This window comes from Hydra vulgaris, chromosome 02, assembly GCF_038396675.1.
Source record: "Hydra vulgaris chromosome 02, alternate assembly HydraT2T_AEP".
NCBI classification, from domain to species: Eukaryota; Metazoa; Cnidaria; class Hydrozoa; order Anthoathecata; family Hydridae; genus Hydra; species Hydra vulgaris.
The window spans coordinates 52,992,852-53,010,883 of NC_088921.1; the positions used below are offsets into that span (position 1 = coordinate 52,992,852).

The 18,032-nt window shown below is 25.7% G+C and overlaps 1 protein-coding gene across 2 annotated transcripts in view; it reads left to right on the forward strand.

Moving 5' to 3' along the window:
- Window positions 1-15,601, forward strand: part of LOC101240283 (BLOC-2 complex member HPS3) — a 44,610-nt gene extending 29,009 nt beyond the window's left edge. For both annotated transcript variants that reach the window (XM_065791354.1, XM_065791355.1), the window contains exons 14-23: window positions 649-747; window positions 918-984; window positions 2,065-2,099; window positions 4,450-4,530; window positions 7,085-7,148; window positions 7,333-7,541; window positions 7,741-7,872; window positions 14,857-14,934; window positions 15,142-15,229; window positions 15,333-15,601. In XM_065791354.1, the coding sequence (XP_065647426.1) occupies window positions 649-747; window positions 918-984; window positions 2,065-2,099; window positions 4,450-4,530; window positions 7,085-7,148; window positions 7,333-7,541; window positions 7,741-7,872; window positions 14,857-14,934; window positions 15,142-15,229; window positions 15,333-15,541 (1,062 nt within the window). In that variant the 3' untranslated portion in view covers window positions 15,542-15,601. The remainder of the gene's footprint in view (window positions 1-648; window positions 748-917; window positions 985-2,064; window positions 2,100-4,449; window positions 4,531-7,084; window positions 7,149-7,332; window positions 7,542-7,740; window positions 7,873-14,856; window positions 14,935-15,141; window positions 15,230-15,332) is intronic.
- The last annotated feature ends 2,431 nt before the right edge of the window (window positions 15,602-18,032 follow it).

Sequence of the window (18,032 nt, forward strand, 5' to 3'; positions counted from 1 at the left end):
GAGTCAGGGAGACATTCAGACTTGTTAAAAGATATTTCTACTTGTAAACTTTATTAAGGTGATTCTAAAAAGGTATATTTTATATTAAGTGTATATTATATACAATTAAATGTATATTATAAACAATTAAATGACACTAAATTTAAAAAAATTAGTTTAGTAAACAATATTTATAATGATTGCCATCAGCCCTAAGTTATTTAATGTGAACCTAATATTTTTATTTAATGTGAATATAAAATTTTTACAATGTAGGTAAATGTAGGTCAACTTAAAAATAGAAAAAAAAAGTGACAAAAGTTAAAAGAAATATGACATGTTTTAATTTGAATTTCAAAAAGTTAACATCAAATTATGAACATAAAAAATTTTCTTAAGAAACTATTTTTATTTATATTATTATAACTAACCTTATTTAAACTAAAAAAAATAAACTTTAAATGAAATTTGAAAAAAATAAAATTTTCTTGTTTAAATGTAATTCTGAGGGTCAAATTTTATGAATAAATTTTAAGATCACGTTATCAACAATAAGCAAAGTGAAGCTCTCATTTACTTTGTAATATAAAATATTTGCTTTTAAAGTTACAAAAATTATGAGCCACCTTTTCCAAATTATTTTGATTTTAATTTTTTTAATTTTTTTAGTTATTAAAGAAAAGGTTTAAGTATGTTTTCACAAAAATATTGGTTTCTCTTTTCGCTGATGCAAAAATTGATGTTCCTACAATCTTAAATATTTTCCAGGTAAAAATATTTTTATAATATTTTTAATATTTTTCAGGTCAAATTATTTTTAAAATATTTTTCAGGTCAAATTATTTTTAAAATGATTTAAATATTTTCCAGGTAAAATTATCTTTAAAATATTCTAAAAAATAAAAACAGTTTCTTTTAAATAATTTTTTTTTAATTAGAAAAGTAATAATGGGAAAATTGTATACAGCTATAATGTATGTAGTGTTTTAGAAGGAATTCTTGATGGTAAAAATTTGTTATTTTTTTAATTAATAATTAAATGTAAAATTTAAAGAGCTGACAGTTCATGAATAACTAATGAATTGACTTTCACTTCAGAGGTAGCAAAAAAAGTTTTAATTTTCTCTTATTTAAGTAACAAAATTAAAATAAAAAATTAATGAGGTTTAATATTAAATGCAGAAATTTCAGCTGGTTTATTTTTATGGTTATTTTTATATATTATTGTTAATTTTTAATAATAAATTTTGAATTATTATAAATTTTGAATTTGAATTGATAATAAATTTTGAATTAAATGAAAACCTTATAGCAGTAAATTATTAGATATAAAATTTCTATTTACTTTTGTTATAATAACTTTGCAATAATAATTTTAATGTTCTGGTTTTATAATTTATGTTCTAAACAAATAAGTTAAACAAAAAAGAATTTAATCCTATTATAATGTGATCACAAAAAAATGTATGGTTTCAATAATTCTCTTATACTTTAATCACAAAAATTATTTGGTTTTTCTTCTAAAGTGCCTTATATATTTGTTGATCATAGTTTATGCTAACATATATTTCAATTTTTGTAAATTGTCTGTTCTCTATGACTTGAAAAACTGTTTCCTCAAAAAAAAAACTTTTAGTCATGGAAAGGTTTATACAAAATAATTATTTTTGGGACACAAAAATCTTGATGTTTTCATATTATGAGTGGTACATATGCAATGATTTTTTTACCCCTATATACTAAATTTTCTACCCCTTAGGTAAGTTTTCTATTCCTTAGATACTAAATGTTCTTCCTCTTATGTGCTAACTTTTCTACCCCTTAGGTACTAAGTTTTCTACCTTTTAGGTACTAAGATTTCTACTTCTTATGTGCTACGTTTTCTAGCCTTTAGGTACTTAGTTTTCTTCCTCTTTTAACAACTTAATAATTAAATATCCATTGTAAAATTAGCATTAATCTTTGGCTTTTATATTTTAAAAGTTTTCTGTCTTTAAAAATGTTTTTTTAGAAAAAAGATTTTTTTAAAGTGTTTGTGACCTACTTAATACTTCTTGGTTTTTCACTTATGTTTTTATTTTTTAGATGTCAAAAATAAAGATCAATTCACCGATATTGCTGTATGTAAGATAAATTGATAGGGTTAATGGTCAACTCTTAGGTTGACCATTAGGGTTATGACTGAAAATTTTTCTGCAAAATTTTGTTTCTCCTTTGGTCACAAATGATGAACTTTTGTGACCTGATTATTTATAAATTATCATTAGAGCTAGTTCTAAAAAAAATTTCCCACACTAAGACACTAAGATGACATGTTAGGTGTCGTGTTTTAACAAAAATACTTTTCTCCTAAAGTATATCATGTTCGGCCTCAAAAGAAGTGAAATTTTATAGAGATTTCATAACAATCTTTTTTAAAACTTCTTTAGAAAGATCTTGTTAAAAAAAGTCTTCAAAACTTTTTCAATATTTGTTTAAAAGTTTTTTACATGAAGGTAAAAAAAAATTTTGTTTAAAAGCTTTAAATTTTTTAAACTTTTTATGAAGTTTTATGAACTTTTTATGAAGATACACTTCTTATGAAGTTACGCTTCTTTTGAAGTTACGCTTCTTTTGAGGCCCAACTTAATATACTTTTAGAGAGAAATATTTTTGGTAAAGTATGGCACCTACCATGTTGTTAGGTCTCATGGTGCAGGAACATTTTTATGAATAGAACAAAATATATGTGATTTTCCTAATCAGTATTAAAATGTTTATTTATTCCAACTTCAGGCCAAAAAAAAAAAATTTTTTTTGTCATAACCCTTTAAATTGACTATAGATTTTTTTTGTATTTTAAATAACTTTATTGTAAAATATATTTTTCTTTTAACTTTTGTATAACTGTAATTTTTATATCTTTAGTTGATTATTATATACATATTGCTGTATTTATTGTTATATCTTTTATATTATGTTATTACATGCATATGTTATATACATGTTGTTATCATGCATATTATTTACGTTCATATTAAACATGTTCAATTTTGTTTAATTTTTAATTTTTTGATTAGAGTTGCATGAAATGTATTAAATATATTTTACATCAAAATTTAACAAATTTGATTTAATAAATATATAAATATAAATATATTAAATAGACTCTGCAATGTGTCAGTTTAGAGTCTTCTCTAAATGATTTTCTTAAGTACAACATAACACCATACTTCTTAGAATCTAAAAAATTTTAGAATCTTAAAGGATCCTTAACACATTGCTTATTGAGCCATAAAAAATATAAAAATAAACTGTAAAATTTATAAATAGTTTAAAAGCCAACAAATAAGTATTATAACTTGAATTAAAATTTGTAATTTTAATATTTTTAAATGTCAAGCTTCCAAGACATTAATAAAAAAGGAAGTTACCACTTTTTAAGATTTTTATTACCTAGTCAAGCAATTTTTTGATATAAACCACATTTTAGTGCATCAATTATAAATTTAGATACTTGATGTCGTTGTGCCAAACATTAAAATCAAATGATCAATTATTCAATCCTTTAAAGATGTGCACAAAAATAAGAGTTAGATTTTTACACTGCACAAAAAATAAAAGAGATTTTTAAGACAGATAAAACACAAAATAAGTTTGAAAATACCTTATAAAGTATTGTCATTTAAATTATTTGAGAAAATAGCAAGTTCTATAACTTTATTCACTGTCACAAGTCTCTCTGACCTTTTTAACAGAATCATCTATCTTCTTCAATCCTACTTGAACTAACAAATTCAAGGTATGAGTACAATAACAAATATGAAAGAATCACATAAAATACTTCTTTAATTTAAGCCGGCTCTTCAAATAACTTTGCAGATGCATTATTTGTTGAAGGATTGTCAGTGTAGAAGAAAGTATATTTTCTTTATACCTCACTTAGTCATTTTTATATTTAAAAAAAACTTTTTGCCAAAAAATCAAGTCACAGAAATCATAGTGTAATAGTGTAATATATAATATAATATAATATAATATAATATATATATATATATATATATATATATATATATATATATATATATATATATATATACATATATATATATATATATATATATATATATATATATATATATATATATATATATATATATATATATATATATATACAAATAATTTTTGTCTTATATATATATAATTTTTGTCTTATTACTATTAAAATAAATAGTTGTTAAAAATATAAAAGTTTTTCAGAAATTTTTGAGATTCAACAAAAGACTTTAAAAATAAAATAGTTCAAAAATAGATTTTTAATAGTAATATAAAATTAAAAAAAATAGTTTAAGTGAATTTTGTTTCAGATATATTTAATTGAGCAATATTCTGTTTCAGATATATTTATTTGAGCAATGTTTTGTTTTAGATATATTTAATTGAGCAATGTTTTGTTTCAAATATATTTAACTGAACAATATTATGTTTTAGATAAATTTAATAGAGCAATATTTGGCAAGGGTGAGCAAGCGCAACTACTCTGAAAGACAGGAAACTAATCATCACCATGTTGTATGAAATTTTTTGAAATGTTTTTAGACTTTTTTGTGTATATAAAGAGATTTTTGTATATATAAAAATAATTGTAAACTGGGTACCACAAGGCTTGCTATATAAAACTTGGGTACCATAAGGGTTGCTCTATGAAAAAAAACCAGGATACCACAAGGTGAGATCTATAAAAAAACCTGGGTACCACAATTTTGAGAACTAGCTAAATGCTACAAACTTTTTATAGAGCTAACTCTAGAAAACCTGGGTACCACAAGGTGAAATTTTTAAAAAGAACTGGGTACCACAAGAGCTAACTCTATAAAAGTTTGTAGCATTTAGCTAGTTCTCAAAATTACAAATTCCAGATGTAAGATTCTAGATAATACCTATTGGTTGCCCATGGTACACAGGTTATTGTTCACATTTGTGTTAATCTCCCATTATGGATTTTGCAGTGGTATCTTTTTATAAAAAATTATAGTTCTAGTGGAAGAAACTTGTTGAAATTGTTACTTGCCCATTTATAAAGGTGGTAAATCTAAAAATGTAGAGAAGATAATTTAATTAATATTTTTTAATTGTTATTTTTTGATTTTAAAATTGTCTAGACAATTTTATGCTGATCAACTTGGAGTTGACCAACTCTCATAGATTCAACTTGGAGTTGACCAACACTCATAGATTCAACTTGAATTTGACCAACTCTCATAGATTCAAATAAATTTTCAAATGAAAAGAGAAGATCAGGCGATTTTTATGAATAATATTGTTTTAGTCTTTTAATGCATAAAAAATAATTTTCTTTTTTAATTTTAGATCAAAAATTCTCTATTTAAGCTCACTCTATCCTGTGTGGATTTTTTAGCAGTACTTTTTCATAAATAATTCAAGCTTTTGATGAAGAAAATTGATTATTTTTAAGAAAGGTTTAATTTTAAAATTAAGAGATATTTTTTTGATTTTGAAATGGTCAATACAAATTTTTTGTTTCATTACCATGTTACACTTTTACTTATTCCTGAAGATGCCAAACTTTCATGGGTAAGTAGTTTTTTTGGATGTTAGATAAAAGATGTTAGACCACCATAGAATAAATGTTTTAGATCTCTAAAAGCATTAAAAAGAAAATCAAAAAAGGAAATTTTAACTAATGTAGTTGAGGATTCCTCAAAAAACCGTTTTAGATTCAAAAAACTTGTAAAGTTTTAAAATCTAAAGCTATTTTTTATAAAAAAAAAATAAAGATTTTTTTGAGTTAAAAAAACAGTTTGTAAATCTCTTATGGGTTTCATTTAAAAACTAATATTGTCTGATAACTAACTCAAAGTGATTGTAAATTTAGCAAAAAAGTTTTAAAACAATTGTCTTACATACTGAAGTGGTTTTTTAAAATGATAAGCTATTTTCTTATTCTAGTGTATTTACACACACATAAGCAAATTGTGTATCTTTTGGAACAGAAAAAATACTTTTTGTCTTATTTATTAAAGGGTACCACAACAAAATCCATAATGACAGACATGCAAAGATAAAGGTATTTTAGGCTAAATTTCAAATTATCATAACTTTTGAACTATTTGAAGATGAGAGCCGAAATTTTGTGATTTTTCGTATTTATCAATTATGATATGTACTACTGGTGAAGTTAAGGTGATTTCAAAGTATTACTGTGTCTGTATGATATTTTGCTGATAATGACATATTTCCAATGAATGACTGAATTATGACAAAACGAAACAAAATTAAAATGAGAGAAATTTTTAAATTTTGCCATAACTTAAAATAAAAATATTTTTGGCAAAAAAAAACCTAGACTGAAACTTCTTTTATTTGTTTTTTTCTCAAAAATCATAATTGCTTGTTTGAATAAGATTTTAAATAAATATGTTGATTAGGTGAAATGAACATCATAGTTTAATAATATGATCTGTTGTGATTGTTTATTGGATGTTCTTTTGGATTTTATTTTTTATTTTTTGCTTAATAATAAGCTCTTTTATGGTTGGAATTCTTAACTTTTTTGTGAAAGTTGGTAGTGTATTGTATTTCAATAATTATATTTTATTAATATGTACTAGAACGGATAAGAACTAGAATCTATAGTTGGTTAACGCACTTTTTCAAAAGATTTAAACTAAAATTAAGTTAACGCTGTTGAGCAAAATTGATCTAAAGACTTAAAAATAGTGTTCTTTAAATTTACTATTAGGGGTAGTAAAAAAGTTAAAGTAAAAATATAAAAAAGAGAAAAGTTTTTTTAAATGTTATAAAAAAATGAAGCAAAAAAAATTATTGCATCTAAAGCTCTTGTTTGGACATAATGCGCTGACAAAATCATGCTAATTCTAAATTAAAAAATTTGAATAATGTCAAGATTGTCTTAACTACACCGAGTACTTAAAACAAATAATTTAAAAATTGTCTTAACTACATCGAGTAGTTAAAGTTTAAAAAAATTCTGACCAGGTGGTTGAAAAAAAAAAAAAAAATTTCTTATTTTAACATGGAATAACTCTTAAGTGTATTTTGAATTAATATTTTCATTAAAAGTAATTCAAAATTTAATTTTCAGCCAAAAGGAAATGGTCATTTTGCTGTAAGGTTCAAATGGTTAGATTCAATGCTTCCATTCTCAGGTTTTTCTATTTTTAAATTTATGAAAACTTTTAACATTTTTAACTTTATTTTTTAATTTTTTGTTTATTTTTACATTTTAGTTATAAACTAAAATCTTTTTAACAACTAAATTTTTACTCTTATGATGTATAGATTTTTTTAAATGATTTACCTGTTATTTTTTTTATTTTTATTTTTTTACAGGAGATACCCCTTGTCCCCAAGACTGCATTTTTAAACCAAGCACATATAAAAGTAGCTCTCAGCAGGATCAAATGTCATCAAATGTAATAAATAGAAAACCATTTTTGCATAGTATTTCTTCATATTCACAGTCTAATAATCTTGAAGATTCTAAAAACCTGTTATACTGTCACTGTTGCTGTTGTTGTGCTATTCTTCTGAAACTCCAGGTGTGATTAAAAACTTCATAGCATTGCAAACACATTAAAAAAAAAATTTAAGTAATATTAGCCTTTTACTTAGTAAATTGATTTAATCAATGTTTTAAAAAAAATCATGAGTTTTTATTAGATTTTTGTTATTTTTTTAAATTATTTTGTATTATAAAACGAATATATTATTGATATATTATTGTTATAAATTTTTTAGTCTTTATTATGCTCAAAGTACTGTACAAAACAATTAGCATTGAAGGTTTTGAATATGTTAGATGAATATTCTTTTGTGGGAAAAGATACTTTGATGCTGCTCTGTTGGTCAAGAACTAATTTTGTTAGAGAGGTTTGTTAAATTTATTTATTTCTTCTTGCAGAAGTATTACTAACATTGTATAAATTTTTAAAATATTAAACAGTAATTGTCGTGATTTGTTTTACTTTGAAGTTATCTATAAAAAATGTTACTATTTTTATAAGTATCAGATATTTATCTGAGGTTTAACAAGTTAATAAAATGTGTGAAAATTTTAAAACTTTCATGAATTATGTGTTCTTTGTGAGATTAATTTTAATTTGGTTGTTTAATCTTCAATTATCAATGTAGATGGCTGTTACTCTTTGACTCTCTGTTACTCCAGTAACACATGCTTATCCTAATATATTTTTATAATATTTTTAAAATATATTTATCAATATATCATTTCACGTATCAATTTATTTGTTTATTGTGAAATAATATTTTGCACCTCTTTACCTTTCTTTTAGTCTTTACTGTTTTTTTTATTTTTTTTTGCAAGACAGCATTTTTTTAATGTTATTTCTGATCAAATTGAGCAAGCCTGTTCATTTAATCCATCACCCTATATTGTTGTTTGGTTGTTTTAATGCTCATTGCACTAATTGGCTTGACTCTAGTAACTAACCCTGCTGGCCTGCTAATCTCTGTTAATCTATTACTTGAATTATAACTTTGTGGTTCATATACTAGACAACCTTAATCACTTACCATCACTCTTTGTTTTTTATCCCATTCCCTAGCTTGTGCTCAGTTTCTCTTTATTTTCCATTATGTTTTTTAGATTATGTTATGGCTAATATACTCTGTCTGACACTAAGTTCCCTGATTCTCAGATTACTAAATGTTGTATTTTATCTCAGAAGTCAGGTTCTACAGACTTTTGGAAAATCATTCAAAATGTCAGATTCCTCTAACTATCGTCCAATCAGTTTTTTTACTATTATTAGCAAAGACTTTAAATCTTTAATTAACTAACTTTTAATATCTCCTCTTGAGTCCAATACCTTACTCTCAACAAACAATTATCATAAGGATTTTGATCCTCATGTTAACAATTATATAACAGATGCCTCCATCTAATGCACCTAGCATTAGATGGATGCAGCCAGGCAAGGCTATTACTCTTGAAATATCACAGGGTTTTGATATAGTCAGGCATGCTAGTCTTCTCGATATGCTTACTTTATACGGTGTATCTGGGAAAGTTTTTAAAATTATTGAATTATTCTTTTCTAATTGTAGTATTAAAGCTGACTGACAACACTCTCCTGTGTTGTTTCTCACCTATATTAATGATCTTCCTGACAATTTTACCCTGACAATTTTTAAGTAGCTTTATTTTGTAATAATACAACAGTATCATACAGTCTTGGCAAAACATAGCCATTATTTTGACAGTTTAGGGCCTGCAGTGGCTGTTGATGTTTCTATTATAACAAACAATAATACTGAGTTTTCTACTTTTTTTTGGATTATTGTTCACTACTGACCTCTGTTGAAAACAAGCCTCTATGGAATACTGTTGTCATGTTTGGTTTGGTTTCTCTAATAAGGCCCTCTTTCCTTCCACGCAAGGTCTAAAAACACATTTTCAATGTAGTTAGATCGTCTTTAGCTGCCAAGCATGAGCATCATTTGACTAATAATAATATTTTGGTCATACAATGCATTATGCAGTATATTTAGACTATCCTATTTTGACCTATAAGAACAAACTTTAATTCACAAAGTATCTCAAAAATTCCCCATAGTATTGTTTTTTAAATGAAACTTTTTGCTTATGATACCACGGCTTCAAACACTGGCGTTTTAAAAGGAGTTTGTGCAAGGCTAGCTAAGTTTTATGGCCAACCATTATTTTTGTTAGCCTGCTGCTATTATGTTAGAGAGCTCTATATAGTCATAGTCACAAATAAAACTAAAGAATCAACTATTTAAATTTCTGAAGCAGAGCTTGGATGGTGTTGATGCAAAAAATGAGACGATGCTGTTGCAATTCAATCACCAGAATATTAAGGGACTTAAAACTTGCAGGAACCTGATAAACCTTAAAAAATTAAAAATTAGTAAAGTAGGATTAAATAAAGACTAAAATATAACTTATATGTTAAATATATAGACTTAAATATATCACTTTAAAATACCTTTATGCTAAAACAAAGTATAAAAGATTCTAACTAAATTTTAAAGTATTTACATTTAGACGTTTGAAAAGCACAGAGATTATTATGAACTGGTGGAGCTTGCAGCTTCTTGAAAAAAACATCTGTTAAAAATTAAGAAAACTGGAGCTATTTCAAGTGCCAGATTTTTGGCAAAGGTGTTTTGTAACATGAAATTCAAGTTGCTATTCCCCAAATATGAACAGGTTTTTCTTCTCAGTGATAAAATAGTCAAAGAGATCAATAAACTACATTTCGCTTTTTCAGGCATCATGGTTTTTGACCTGGAAGTTTTCTGATTCTGCAGCTTTTAAAGTAAAACTTAACTTCATAAGTTTTGATATTTTAGCCTTATTATTTAGGAATATATTTCATTAAAATAACAAATTAATTGTTTACAAAAAATGGTTTACAAAAAGGTTTCAAGTCAGATGTGAAAACAAAGAAAATAACTCTCAGCTATTTTTTTTTCCACTGACAGATTTTTTTTTAAATAAGTAAAAATATAATAGAAATCAAATCAAAATGTCAAAATTAAATGTAATTATTATTAGGGAGTGACATTTTACACATTTTATCTACATTGCATTATTTTTGATTTACACTTTTAAAATCAACAAGACTGTTGGTAGTTGGTAAAATAAAAACATTTTTGCAAACTATTGGTTTTTAATGATGTAAAAAATTTTATTTTTCCTTTGGTTTATTTTGCTATATATTTTAAAGACTCCAAGCAGAAGTATAAATTTAATTTAATAAAAACAAAGTTTAATTAAAAAATACATTTATATAATTCCATTTTATTTAATTTAAGTGTAAAAATTGGAGAGCAAATGTTTTTTCGAATATCATAACTGCACTGGTTATTAAAATATGGTTTGCAAAAAAGTTCACATTTTACCAGTTTGCAGTTCGTGGCAGATGTGTTATTATACTGCATACAAGCCTGCTGCAGAGGTGGCATTAAAATAATGATAAAATCATATGAGGTATTTGGATTCATTAATTGTGGTGCTAACGTTAGCATCTTCTAACAAAGATTACTCATAGAAATGGTAATTCAACTCAAAGGGAGGTCCAAAAAGGTATTAGAATGGGTAGAATCAAATCCTTCTGACAGCAGTTTTTTGTTGATAAAGACCAACCACTAGGTCTAGGATCATATATTTTACCACAATCATAATTAATTTTTATTATTCTAGGTCATAGTTTGAAAAATGCCTACTGATGAGACTATTCGCATACAATGAGTTTCAAAGCTTGTAAAATCTGTTAAAGTTGTGAACAACTCATCAGAACTTATGGTAAATTATTTCAAGATAATGTAGAGTCTGTGATGAGTAAAGAAAAGCTTCAAAATTTACTCCAAATAAGAAGTTCTTGTAAAAAACCATTTAAAAAAGAAGAGTGGATGCAAGTAATCAGCTACAGAGACTGCTCCCTCACTATTGGCTATGAGTTTATAACTCAAAACACTTCAAATGGTTCTAATAATTTGAATTTTGATCCGATATCTAACTGTAAACTCTAAACCTTAAAAACATGTTATAATGTTATTTCGTTAAATCTTCTCTTGAGATGTTTGTCTAAAGCTGAAAATAATAGAGTAATAAAACATTCTACTAATAAAACTTTTGTTTTATTAGTAGAATTTTTTATTTTTGAATTTTAATAACTTGTAGGGATTGCTCAAGTGTGTCGATGTTCTTATTTTGAACAATGTTTTTGTTTTAAACAATGTTCTTATTTTGAACAATGTTTTTGTTTTAAACAATGTTCTTATTTTAAACAATGTTTTTGTTTTAAACAATGTTTTTGTTTTAAACAATGTTCTTATTTTAAACAATGTTTTTATTTTAAACAATGTTTTTGTTTTAAACAATGTTCTTATTTTAAACAATGTTTTTATTTTAAACAATGTTCTTATTTTAAATAATGTTCTTATTTTAAATAATGTTCTTATTTTAAATAATGTTCTTATTTTAGACTTTTTTTACTTTTTTTCAGCACAACTTTTTAACACATTTTTAGCACGATTGAGCTAGTTCTATATGTCAAAATAATTCAATTTTTTTTCTTTTCAGAGTTAGTTCTCAGTTTAAAAAAACGAAAAAAATTGCATGGTCATTTTACTAATTAAAATATTTGATGTAAATATGTCTGCTAATTTTCAATTACAAGCAACTTTTTTTGATTTTTGCATTTTGCTGCAATATTTCAATAACACAAGATATAGCATTAGAAGTTTTTCAATTTTAGTCAACAGTATTTTTCAATTTTATTCTAATGATTGTATATTAAAAGATAAATTTTCCAACTTGTTTTTTTGTTTTTCTTAGTGGTTTTGCTTTTTCCTCCATACTTTCTTTTGTAGTTGTGCAGGAATAACAGAGAATCTTGTCTCTTCTCTTCCTTTCTAGAATTATCAATGTTTTTTTTTTTTTGTTTAAGATATTTATATTATTTTTTCAAAATTTTAAATTATCTGCCTTTTACTTCTTTTTTTTACTTGTTATATTTGTAATTACTATATTGGGCCAAAGCAGCCAAAACATCAATTATTGTGTGAGACTAAGCTATAGACCAGATATACTTTCAGATCCAAATACGTGATTAGGACAAGAAATGAGCTCCTCTTGTGCCATGTGGTACTTGCAGATCAGCTTTAGAGGATTTTAGAAGGGTCATTTTCCATTTCTCGCGTGCAAAGAGAACCAACATATTACACTACAGACTGCATGATCTATACATCAAGATATTAAAAAATTACAAATAGATCAAGGCTAACATATCTTGATATTTCGTCATCAATTGCACCAGTTCCACATAATGAACAGCTGCCAGTTCCCATTCCATCAAATTCATCATTAAATCTTACCAATAAAGTAACTTAATAAATAATATACAATAAAATAACTTCTACCAATGAATTTGAAGAATGGTGTGCATCACTTTTCAAACAGCCACGTTTTCCTAAACAAAGTCAAATAGATGATTTGGTGTGTGACCTAGGTTTATCTAAGTACTTGGTTTATCAAAGTCTCAAAGAGCTGAAATATTGACATCCCGGCTCAAACAATGGAACTTATTAAATTCAATGTACAAGATTTCAAAATACATCAAAAGGTATTTCTCAGTTTTATGAAGTAAGAAGTTTTGCTTGTGTTCCTGCTGGGATGTTGGTATTTTTAGAGAAATTGGTTTCTTGCATAAATCTAGACCATGACGATTGTTTATAGACAGTTTCATTTATAGCCTCAAAGGTGTTTGAGGCTGAAATAGAATTGTTTATAAACAATATGCTTTTACATAATGGGATCAACGTTAAATTTTTGCTTGAGAAGATACACTACACTAAGTATCAATGTAATGTATGTGGAGATTTGAAGATAATTGACTTTTTTCTTGGCCTATAAGGTTGGTACATCAAATGTATGTGTTTCCTATGCCTTTGGGACAGCAAAGTGTCTAATTAACAATACCTTACTCGAAACTAGGTCACTATGTAATTGGATTCTGTTACCACCTTTGCATATCAAGTTGGGGCTAGCCAAACAATTCGTTAAAGCACAAGATTCACAGTTACCAGATTTCCAGTACATATGCTCCATGTTTCCTAAGTTATTGGATGCAAAACTGAAAGCCGGCGTTTTCACTGGACCGCAGTACAATGTCAGAGTCAGAGGACTATAATGTCTAGTTTAGAAAAAGCAGCATGGCAGGCATTTAGACATGTAGTGAAAGGATTCCTATGAAAATAACTGTTGTGAAAAATACGAAAAAATAGTGAAGAATTCGGTAACAGCATCACGCTCTTAGATATTGAATATCAATTAAGCTGTACATTTATCTGGACTTCTTCAGAACAAATTTAGGAGCAGTATCTGAAGAGCATGGCAACAGGTTCGACCAAGATATTAAAGTTATGGATGGAATAAAGCTATGATGGGCAGTTATGCTTGGGGTTTGGTTCGCAGTGAATTAAGTTATCATACGAAGAAGTTTTAAAGTAACATTTCAAAATTGTCTTTGCATTGTTCATATTCATTAATGTTCATAAATCATAAGAAATCAAATATATTTGAAATTTTGTAGACAGATTTACACAAAATATTTCAATTAAAAAAATTACCATGCATTTTTATTTGTTTCTTTTAACTGAGAAGTAACTCTGCAAAGATAAAAAAATGAATTACTTTGAAATAGTAAACTTAATATTGCTAAAAATGGGCTTAAAAAAGGGTTTTAAAATGTTTAAAATAAGAACATTGTTTAAAATAAGAACATTGAGGCACTAGAGCAATTCTTGAAAATTATCAAAATTCAAAAAAAGTTTACTTAAATACGCAAATACTTTTAACAAAAAAAAAATTAACAAGTTTATCATATAAATAATCATATAATTGATATTATAACTTATGCGTTATTTATGTAATTTAGTATTTCTCGTTTTGATTTGACTTTTTTAACTTTATAAGTTCTTGAAATACAATGTTACAAGTTTTAAAATAGTGTTTCAAAGTTATTTAAACTTTTTTAGTTAAAATTATGTTCACATAAGTATTAAATTATGTAAATTACGTTTAAATATGTAAAGAAAAATGTAAAGAAAATTTTCATATGTATTCTAATCCATATTTATAAGTCACATATTATAGATTTATATTGGTAGTTCAAAATATGTCAATTAAAAGGTTAAAAATGTTGTTGTTAAAATCTACTAATTGGATTTTAACTAAAAAAAATTGTAACCAATAAAGTATTAGTTCAGTCTTAGTTCTAAAAAATGTAATTCTTAGAACTGTAACAACAGATAATAATGACCAAAAATATAAAAGATCAATGAACTAATCTTTATTTGTTTTAGTTTGTGGTTTATTTAATGACCAACTACATCGATCTAGCAATTCAATGTGCTAATGATCTTTTTGTTTGGAAATCACAAGTGAGTATTTTTTAAAATTAATTGATCATAATTTTTTTTATTTTAGTAAAGAATATAGTTGTTCACAGACTTTTATCTTAAGCTTCAAATGGTTCTAAAGAATTTACCAATTTATTAGAATTAAAAGATTACTACGTATCGAATTAAATCAATTGTAGTAATTATTAGATTAATTAGATTCTTATTGAGTTTCTTTTTCTTTTATAGTGGCAAGTATTGCTTCAATATGTCTTTGAGTTATTAAAAAATAATGACATGGAATTAAACAAACCAGCAATAATTAAAGTACTTCATGGTAAACACACTATTCGCAGAATACTTAATTTAAATTTTTTGGTTTTAAAGTTTTTATGTTTGCTGATAATTAGTTATATTTAATCTACAAAACTATTTTAAAGGTGTTCTGCATCGCCTAACGCGAGCATACTCTCCGATAGAATTTTTGAATTTTTTACCTGGTGATGGCAATATTCAGTTCTTCCTTCCACATATTCTTGAGTGTTGGTTTTATACGCAAGCGAATTCGGTGAAAAAAGACATTACGACAAAATGTAATTATTTGATAGAGTCGTCGTCTTTATTAGAGTTGTCGTCTTTAGGATCTTGAAAAAAAAAAGTATGAATTGTGTATTTTTTGACGGTCAATTTATTAAGTTTTATTTATCAAGTTTTTTTCGCTTTTTTTTTTACTTAAATTACAAAGTTATAGTTGTTAATTATTAAGTTATAAAATGGTATAATATAAATATTTAGATTATAAATATAAAATGGTATAATATAAATATTTAGATTATAAATATAAAAATAGTTTTTACTCAAATAAGTTTTGACCGTTTAATTAAGTAGTTTGTTTTTTTACTTTCTATAATGTACTAATTTTAACTTAAGCATCACTGTTTTAGCCTAAAATCTTTTTTAGTATAAAATTTATTAATTAAAAATGTACAAATTTATTTTTCGTAAGACAATTTTCTGCATTAGGTTTTTTTTTCACAAGGTTGTAACTTTAACTTTTATCAACACTATAAAAGTACGTTTATACCAAAAACGTGACAGAAAATAAAATAATTGACTTTTATTTTGTCTGGTGTTTAAAGCGTTTTGAGCTGCCTAACCTTTTTTTGATAAAAGTATTTGCGACTCTAATATCTACTATATTATCTTTATAATATTGTCTCTCTAATATTATCTCTATAATATTAATCAATAAAATGAGGATATGTATGATAAAAAATAAAAAAACAATATAAGCAATGAGAACTCTTGATATAAAACATTTAAAAATTGAAAAATTCATAAACTTTATTTATTATTTAAAAACACTTTAAAAAAAAAATTTCCTGAAATATTTAAAGCAACACAAAATAAATTTACATTTAAATCAAATAAAAATTGGCGATGCATTCATCAATAAGACCAAATAATTGGGCTTGATATTTTTTCGTACAACTTAGTAATAATAGTTCATGCTGTTGAGATACTAATATCTATGACAGCCGGTTTAAATTAATTAATGAACAAGTTAATTCAGTTATTAAATATTAAAACGTTAATAATACGCTTTCTTGGTTTTTTTCTTGTTTGATATTGCTTCTAAGTCGACCGATTGCAAGTTTGATCTAAAGCTTTTAACTGTAATAGATTGAACGATTTCTGCTGGTAGACTATTTTATCCGTCAACCCTATTGCTGAAAAAATATCACCTTTTCAAACAATTTCTGACCAATTCAGGTTTCATTCGATGTTTTGCTCCTCTATTGTTAGATGCAGGACCTGATGAGCAAATAGAGTTCATTGTTTGATTTTCTTTAATATCAATTATTTCAATACCTTTAAATATTTTGAATTGCTGGATCAAGTCGCCTCTTATTCATCTAGTCTCCAAAGTAGTCAAACCCAAAATTACCAATCGTTTTTTGTACTCAAGATGTCTTAGTTCCGGTATCATTTTGGTTGCTCTTCGTTGAACTTTTTCTAGTTCGTTAATATCTTTCAAAAGCGATTCATTTCAAAAGCTTTTTATAAAGTTTAGCATGCTGGTCTTCTCCATAAGCGTTCTTCTTATGGTGTATCTGGCAACATCTTTAAGATTATTGATTCCTACCTTTCCAATCGTAGTATAAAAGTTGTCCTCGATAGACAGCATTCTTTTTTTTATTCTGTAACTTCAGGGGTTCCTCCTCAAGGTTTTATCCTTGGCCCTGTACTCTTTTTAATTTATATTAACAATCTTCCAGATATTTTCACATCTAAAGTGGCATTGTTTGCTAATAATATTACCATTTATTCTTGTCGCGATAAGAAGCCAACACTCTCTGATTGCTTGAAGGGGACATTTGAGCTTAAAAAGTATCTCACTTGCTACATTATGGGGCTCACAGTGGCTGGTGAACTTCAATACAGATAAAACTCAATTTTTTTTAGCCAATCGTTATCGCAATAATCTAGATCTTCCTATATTCATGAACAGTGATGTACTCGATGAGTCATCTACTCTTCATCTTCTAGGATTAACTCTTACTTCCGATTATTCTTGGAAACCATATATCAAATCTGTTGCAAAATTAGCATCTGCTAAGGTTGTATCTCTTTATCAAGCTCGTCACTTTCTTACTTCGGATTCTATTCTCTATCTCTATAAACGGACCCCACGCTTAAAACAAAAACTCTTAATTTGGTCTAACATATGTACAATACAGTGTTTTTATTAGATCTTTATCCTTGTACATGAATGTATTATTTAGTAGTGAGAGCATACTATTTGCTTTACTAGCTGCATATTTTACTTGTTTCGCCCATTTCAAATCACTTGATATAAAACACCAATGTCTTTTTCTAGTTTTGACTATTTAATTTTCATTAATGTATTGTTGTTGTTCTTAAAATACTCTTTATTATTTGAACCAAAGTGCATAATTTTACATTTTTCATAATTTCATCATAATTTCCATTTTGTAGACCATTCTTCAAGTTTATTTATATCATTTTTACAACAATTGTGAATTATTTTGAGAAGAAATAGGCGCAATTATCTTATCATCAGCATATAAACGGCATTCATTAATAAGATTTTTTGGTAAATTGTTTATAAATACCAG